General features: G+C 50.5%; 1 protein-coding gene across 1 annotated transcript in view; it reads left to right on the plus strand.

Moving 5' to 3' along the window:
• ZSWIM2 (zinc finger SWIM-type containing 2) overlaps positions 1 to 1,185 on the plus strand; it is a 97,253-nt gene extending 96,068 nt beyond the window's left edge. The window contains 2 exon segments of the mRNA XM_023762118.1: positions 408 to 1,021; positions 1,023 to 1,185. Coding sequence (XP_023617886.1) covers positions 408 to 1,021; positions 1,023 to 1,185 — 777 coding nt within the window.
• Positions 1,186 to 7,855: the final 6,670 nt, after the last annotated feature.

A 7,855-nucleotide genomic window follows, 5' to 3' on the forward strand; every position in this document is an offset into this window, starting at 1 on the left:
TTTTTGCTAGTTTTATTAGGAACGCCGCTAAGAAACGAGGAAGAGTTGCATAGATAATATAGGGATATATATATATATATAGAAATATATATATATATATATACCTAATATTCTAAGTGTCCGACCAATCAGTCCACTGCTCGATAAGTCGCTATGACGCACACTGACCACCAGGGGGAAGATGCTCCAACTGGTAGGTTAGCTTGTTGCTGGGGTCCAGCCGATCCGGACTGGGAGAGACGGGCCAGACACGCCCTGGAGCCAAACTCCCGCGGTACCTCCCGGTCTCTAAACTATTTCTTCTAATTAATTTCCTTTCAATGTGCACGAATTCGTGCACCGGGCCTCCAGTGTACATTATAAGCCAGAGATTTATACCCTCAGTTAACTCATAACCTTTTTTTAAGTTTCACAGGAAATGTATTGACAGCTGGTTACTCCACAAGTGCAACGCCTGCCCCATTGACGGACAAGTCATATACAACCCTCTGCTCTGGAAAGACACAGCCGTGAACGGACGCGGACATTGCTCCGTCCCAAACACAGAGGCCGCCCACCCGTCGAAGCAGGAGGAACCAGGGCTCTTTGTACCTGGTACCGGGTTAGTCGTAAAACCAAACGGAGCTGGGACTTTGCCCAGCATCCACCAACGTAACTCTGAAACGTCGAAGACGCCTCAGCGTCCCACAGACACCCACCTGGAAGTGACCAGAGGTGACCTGTACTCTATGAACGTAGACGATGCAAATTCAAGAAGATTAATCTATGAGTATAAAATCAGGCAACATTTCCCCCGGTATTTTCACGATTTACCCACGGGATCCTTTGGGAAAATACCATCTCAAACATTTCTTCCTTCTATCGCTCGCGAGAATAACTTCTGTCCCCCTGGAACGGGAGGCCCCCGGGTCAACGTCGCCGGTCAAAGCCAGAAGCTGACCAAAGGCTCTCAACGTATCAACCACAATCTGAAGAAGATTCTTGGTGCCAACGTCAGAGAGGAAAACAGGAGACCAAACACCTCCAGAAGATTCCGATCTTACTGTCAGTTGGGGTTCAACTGAACTCGGTTTGTCTACAAGGTGTGATAACTGTATAGGGAAACTGAGAAACCAATGCCATCATCGGTCAGGAAGGCCTGTGTCTCACCCTTTACATCAAACATTGGAAGGAGTTCAGTTATGAAAATACACGTTTGGCTAACATCAGAATTTTCTAGTATTTGGATATTGAACATAAAATGTTTTCTTTGTAGAACATAAAACAATACTTTGACAAATGGGTATAAAACTCTCTGTTGTCATTTTGCCTACTTGTCCATGAAGAACTAACTACACATAAAGGAAATTCGTTCACTCTTTAGAAGACTTAAAGTGTTAGGTGTTTTGATGAGTATGTTCAGGATGTAATGAATTATGAATATTTTTTGAACTTTTATATCTGACTTTATGCTGATTAAAATAATTATTATTACTTAAATGAAGGAAGGAGATTTTTCTTGTGTTGAGTCACTATTTTCAAACATTCCACTTGATAGCATAGAATGGGATTCTTCCCACATACGTGTGGGATGCTAGTAGAGAAAAACAACAATCCCGTAAAATTTACTTTCCGTTAAAAGAAAGATATAGACAATATCCCTGTACTAGTCAAACTTATCAATGATAACTCTGCCATCATTGAGTTTTCTTACTACAGTAGTAAACCACACACAGAACACTCCACCCACAGCCTGCTCCGAGTAGTGAATCCGTGTACCTTTCTGTAGACGTCCGGACGGTCCAGAGAGCAGGGGAGCTGACAGGGCCCCACGGAAAAACGTAAACGTGCGTGACTGTCTTCTCCACGTCCAAGGGTCACAAGCCCGCGACTCCCGGGAGCGTGCTCACCCACGGGGCTGTCTGAGGCAGACGCTGCTGCCAGCCTGGTGTTTTAATGAGGTCCCCAAGGCTGGGAGCCAGCAGCTCGCGAACGGGAAACTTCCAGGAAACCACTGGGGAACTGGAGCGCCCCGCGGGGCTGTGGGATGTTATTCACAACCACAGCGAGCGTGGGTTTAAAACCAGGACACACGGGTTCAACCAGGAGAGGTTTTGTCAACAAAGGGAAGAAAAAGACAGCGTCTACTTTTCAACATATGAGCTTTCCCCACAGAAATAGGAAGACGCTTGTCCACCAGAGCAAGCGAAGCAGAGAAACGTGTTACTGCAGCGGTTCAACAACCAGCACAGGTGTGGCCTGACGCTCAGCTGTTACACGCACATTCGATGAAAAGGTTTTCTCACCGTTTGTAACGGCGTTTATTAACTTTTTGGTTGTTAAAATTACAATTGTGATCGATTTCTAGAAGACTTTTCTCCAGTGGCGCTCTGAACGTTTTTGTAACGAAAAAAATACTTAACGCGTTGGACATGGAGCTAAAACCATCCGTAAGTCAATGCCTCCGGCATCGCGCACCTGTTTCTCTTTAAAGCCCCGAAGGTGGCCTATTGAGCCCAGATAAAGCAGCACCGCGGTTTAGGGAACAGTGTTCCAGCTCAGCGCTCCCAGGAAGGGGCCCTGCTGGCTGCCACCCGACCCAGTGCTGGTGGGCGAGACACTTCTGATAAACTCACTCAAACACCCAACTCCGCCCAACTCCCTTTCCTGTGGCTCTTACCAGTCAGTCTCCTCCGTGCTGCTTTGGAGGCGAGAACGTGATGGCCAGCAGCTGAAGTCACCTGCCTGGCGGCTGAGGCTCCGATTGTGATGAGTGAGATGCCCTCTCCCCGCCCGTTCCCTGTGGGTTGGCTCCTGCAGGACTTGTCAGGGGCTGCATCGTTCTCTTAAGACTCCAGACTCCGCCCGGCCAGCTGCCGGCGCGGCTCAGTGGTTGAGTGTTGACCTATGAACCAGGAGGTCAGGGTTCAATTCCCAGGCAGGGCACAGGCCCCGGTGCAGGCTCCATCCCCAGTAGGGGGCGTGCAGGAGGCAGCCGATCCATGGTTCTCTCTCATCATGGATGTTTCTCTCCCTCCCTTTCCCTTCCTCTCTGAGATATATATACACTAGAGGCCTTCCTGTGCATGAAATTCGTGCACAGGAGGGGGGTGTCCCTCAACCGGCCTGCACCCTCTCCAATCTGGGACCACTTGGGGGATGTCCAACTGCCAGTTTAGGCCCGATCCCGCACTGCCCTCCCCTGCCGGCCTGGTCACCCCCATCTGCCCTCCCCTGCCAGCCTGGTCACCCCCATCTGCCCTCCCCTGCTGGCCTGGTCACCCCCATCTGCCCTCCCCTGCTGGCCTGGTCACCCCCATCTGCCCTCCCCTGCCGGCCTGGTCGCCCCCAACTCCCCTCCCCTGCTGGCCATCTTGTGGCAGCCATCTTGTGACAACGTTGCGCGAGGGCATTGTGCTATGCCACCTAGGCTTTTATTATATGGGAGATATATATATATTTTTTTTATTTTATTTTTTTAAAGACTCCAGATTCCCCTCCATGGAGGCCAGGCCCTGAGCCAGGGCAGCTCCCCCTGGCTTGTACCGGGCAGGGATCCAGATGGAAGTGCCCACGTCAGTGCCAGGGTTGGGGGTCATAATGGCCACCGTGTGGCTGAGTGGATTCAGAGCCCAATTCCCGTCTGAACTGACCAAATAACATGGTATTTCCAGTCCCACGTTCATCTGTTACACAAACTGCCCAAAAGGTGGCACCGGGTGAGGCTTCTAAAGAGATTCTGAAGCCCCAGGTGCACAGGGCCGGAACATAAGTGCGTCTGAGTGAGTGAGTGCACGGCCCTCGAAGGAGAGCTGGCGCTCTAAGTGCGAACAGCCGTGGGTGAAACGCTGTCTTCGGTGTAAAGTCCAGAGAACTTCCTGAAGGTGGGAAGGAGGTGGTGTATCCTCGTCTGGGTTGGGTATTTCGGGGACCGCAATTTATTTCACATTCTATCCATTATCTTAAGTCTTCCCATTGGAGGAAAACTAGTACGTCTATCTTATGTGAACTTTGGAGAACACAACAAGCAAAGAGAGAGAGCAAGTTCGTCCTATCAACAAGGGGTAATCAGAGGTATGATGCTATTTTACTGTAGGGAGCAGAATAAATTAAAAATTAATACTTGCGTTCTTCCTGGATTAAATGACAACTTAGAGAGGAATATGTCATCGTTTGCCCAAAGTAAACAACGCATCGAGTACATTTTCAGGTTTATCTCATTATCTTTAATGAACTATGTGACATTTTACAAATCTTCAGGTGGTTCCAGTTTTCAGCAGTGAATACAGTAGTAACGGCCGTACGTACACACTGGGATGGGGCCTCCTCTGACGAGAGAATACAAAAGCTAAAAACACTTGGAATCAGAGGGCGAGCTGTCAGCGCTCGGTCTGCGCTGGACATTCACACAGATTCTCTACAAAGACAGCAAGTGCACGGGCCAGTGTGTGACTCGTCCCCTAAAAAGGCAGGCGTGACTCTGAGCGTCACCCTCGGGGGAGTTTTGAGGGGTACTGGTTGCCCACGGGTCCCTAAAACAGTCAGATGCGTCGATCCCAGGGGACTCGGACCCGGGAAGTGACCTGAAGGTGACTGCCAGGGCGGAGAAGTGCTCCGACTCCTCCACACGCGTGCCCTGCGCCGTGTGCTGTGAATTACAAAAGGGGGTGATCCCGACACAACTGCCTCAACGTCGTAAAAACGGGCTTTATAAAGTCTCAAGGTCCTACGATGCGTTCAAAAATACACGTCGCTGTGCTTCCGTACACGAACCCGTCGGGGAATCCAGGGAGACGTTCGCTTTTCAGATATATGCAAAGTACGTACAAAGGCTCCACAAATGCGAACCATTTGTGACCAAAATGCTCTAGGTTTACATGTGCAAAAGCCCGGGTTGGTTTCCATCTAGCGTCCTAAGAAAGGGGTACACGGTGCAGGCTCGTCATCACGGGGGGAAGGGGAAGTCGGTGGCTTCGTCTTCTGCACAGGAAATGCGTGAGCCACTCGCCAAGGGGAAGGTGCACATGGTTAACCGTTGGGAAAGGGAAAGGCCTGTGCTTCCCAGGGGAGGACAGAACGTGCGGCGCATAAAAAAATAGGGTTTTATTCTGAAACCAAAACAATGCATTTCTGGAAAAGCCCTTGGGGGCACCTCTTCTCGTTCCCTTCACACGAGCGTGAGTGAGTGCACATCCGAACGGTACGCCCTTCTAGCCACGGACAGCCCCGCCCTGAGCCGAGAGAGGACACATCTCTGCTTAGACTCGGGAGAGACATGCGTTTAAGATATGGATGAAGCAAAACTTTCCACTCGATGGTTTCTCACTCCAAGATAAACTACTGATACGAACTGCATTCAAACAGGAATCCACAAAAGAATGAGAAACGCTCGATGGCACCGTCCCCACAGGAAGGAACAGGCCCGTGTTCTTAGTGAAAACTGCACGTCTGCTGGGGCTGCTGGGGCTGGGGCTGGGCTGGCCGAGAGAGCGAGGATGCATCTTGAGGGAAAATGGGGTCCCCCTGACACAGCCCGTCTCCTCAAGGCACTTCCACAGCCCGAGTCCCGGCCGCGCCCCCAGTTCCTCGGTGCGGCTCCTACCGTGTCTCTCGGTGTAAGACCCGTGAGAAGCCTCCTCTGATGGGGGCCTCCTCACTACCCCACACACAACTCAGTGTCAGCCTGGGATCCCCAAACACTTCTCCCCTAGGGGCTGGGAGACAGGGTCACTGTGCCCCTGGGCTAGATGCCTCAGCAGGGAATAGGGGGGGCAGCTAGATGCCTCAGCAGGGAATAGGGGGGGCCAGCTAGAGGCCTCAGCAGGGAATAGGGGGGGCCAGCTAGAGGCCTCAGCAGGGAATAGGGGGGGCAGCTAGATGCCTCAGCAGGGAATAGGGGGGGCCAGCTAGAGGCCTCAGCAGGGGGTACGAGGGCAGCTAGAGGCCTCAGCAGGGGGTACGGGCACTGGCTGAAGTCCCCTCTTGGAAAGTGATACCTTTCATGGCGCATCCACTTAGCTAAGGTGGCTCCTTTTGGTTCTTTCAATCTGTGTGCCTTGGGTCTCTCTGTTGCTCTCATGTTGATCAGCAGGATGAGAAATGAAGCCATTTTTTCCCCATTTTTCCCCCAAGGAAAAGGGGGATCTGCTTCAGGCACTGGCCTTCGTGGAAATTTTAAGAAAAATGGGATGTGTTGATTTTAATTAAGAAGGGATTTATTTGGGGATCTAGGACTGATAACTTGGAGCAGAAAACATAACTATAAACAGCTGCATGTGTTCACACGGAATTCTTCGAGATGATGAAATGAAGTGGACAGGGACATATGACTTCCAAAACTGGGGGTGTGGATGGGGGTGCTGCTAAGGCTCCAAGCGTTTTATGAAAAAACTTACTTTTCCCATTAAATTGAAACTGTTTTTTTCAAACATCTCTTATGAATATTGACAGAAAAAAATCTGTACACACACCTAATATCCCAAAGGTATTTTTGAGTCTCAGGGAAATGACTTCTTTTTTAGCTCATCGACATTTAAGAAAAAAGTTGCAATGCTATTTCCTTTAGTTCCACACACTCTGTTAATGTTTTAACGTTCATAAGAAACATTTTTGATTTATCGATCTTTTTAAAAAAATCATGTTTAATAGCATTTTAGTGACAATTTTTGTTAATAAGAGACGTATCTTAGAATTGATTTTCGCTTCCATGTATCAGAGTTGAAACTATAGGTACGCTTGGTGAGTTTCTCTCTCTCTCTCTAGATGGGTGTAAAGTTTTCCTGGACAGCTAAGCTCATTTCACTTTTGAGGGAAGGAAAAAGAAATTTTAAAATAAAAATTTAGCATCAGAGCATCCATCGCTCAGATTTCTAAATAACAAATATCACCTTACCGTCTGTTCTGGAGTTGCCCTCTCTAGCAACCAAGTCGCCCCTTGCCCATCTTGTGTGAATATGGGGTTCCCTTTGCGGTCGATACAATACACATGCTGTTTGTAGCAACAACGAGGAAAGGTTGAGTGGCTTCAAACTCTAGGACATCAGCCCAGAACTGGTCCGGTGTGTCCAGGGCAGGCGGTGGGACAGAGCGGCCATATGTCACCTGAGGAGCAGTTTCATCCCCACGACTTCACGGGGTGTCCTCAGCGGAGCAACCCTTTCTCATGGAGGCAGCTTCGGGGTGCACATCCCACAGCGGCCTTAAGGGAGTCGGGGAGAGGGGGCTGCCGGGGCCACACTCCAGACAACGAACCCCGGGACCTGTTTTACGCTGTGAGCACTTGGGTGCGGAGAGTGGGCCAGAAGCCGGCCTGGGCGCCTCCCTCCCTCGCGGCCGAGCTCCCATTTCACTATTCACTCCGCTCAGGGCCTCTGGACCAGTGGGTCTCATCTCCTTGGGCTCATATTGGACCGGCGCCTGGCTCAGCAGCTGAGCGTCGACCTAGGAACCAGGAGGTCAGGGTTGGATTCCCATCAGAGCACAGGCCCGGGTTGTGGTTCCAGCCCCAGTGGGGGGCGTGCAGGAGGCAGCCGATGCAGGATGCTCTCTCATCACTGATGTTTCTCTCTCTCCCTCTCCCTTCCTCTGTGAAATCAATAAACAATACATTAGCCCTGGCCGGTGTGGCTCAGTGGATAGAGCGTCAGCCTGTGGACCGAAAGGTCCGGGTTCAATTTCGGTCAAGGGCACAGGCCCGGGTTGTGGCTCCATCCCCAGTGGGGGTCGTGCAGGAGGCAGCAGGTCCACAATGCTCTCTCATCACTGATGTTTCTCTCTCTCTCTCTCTTAAATCGATAAAAACATTTAAAAAGAAGTTCCTCCTGAAATTTAAACGGAATGGAGCATGGACAGCAGGGCGAGGGGGCCCTCCAGTGGG

Source organism: Myotis lucifugus, unplaced genomic scaffold (genome assembly GCF_000147115.1).
Source record: "Myotis lucifugus unplaced genomic scaffold, Myoluc2.0 scaffold_234, whole genome shotgun sequence".
NCBI classification, from domain to species: Eukaryota; Metazoa; Chordata; class Mammalia; order Chiroptera; family Vespertilionidae; genus Myotis; species Myotis lucifugus.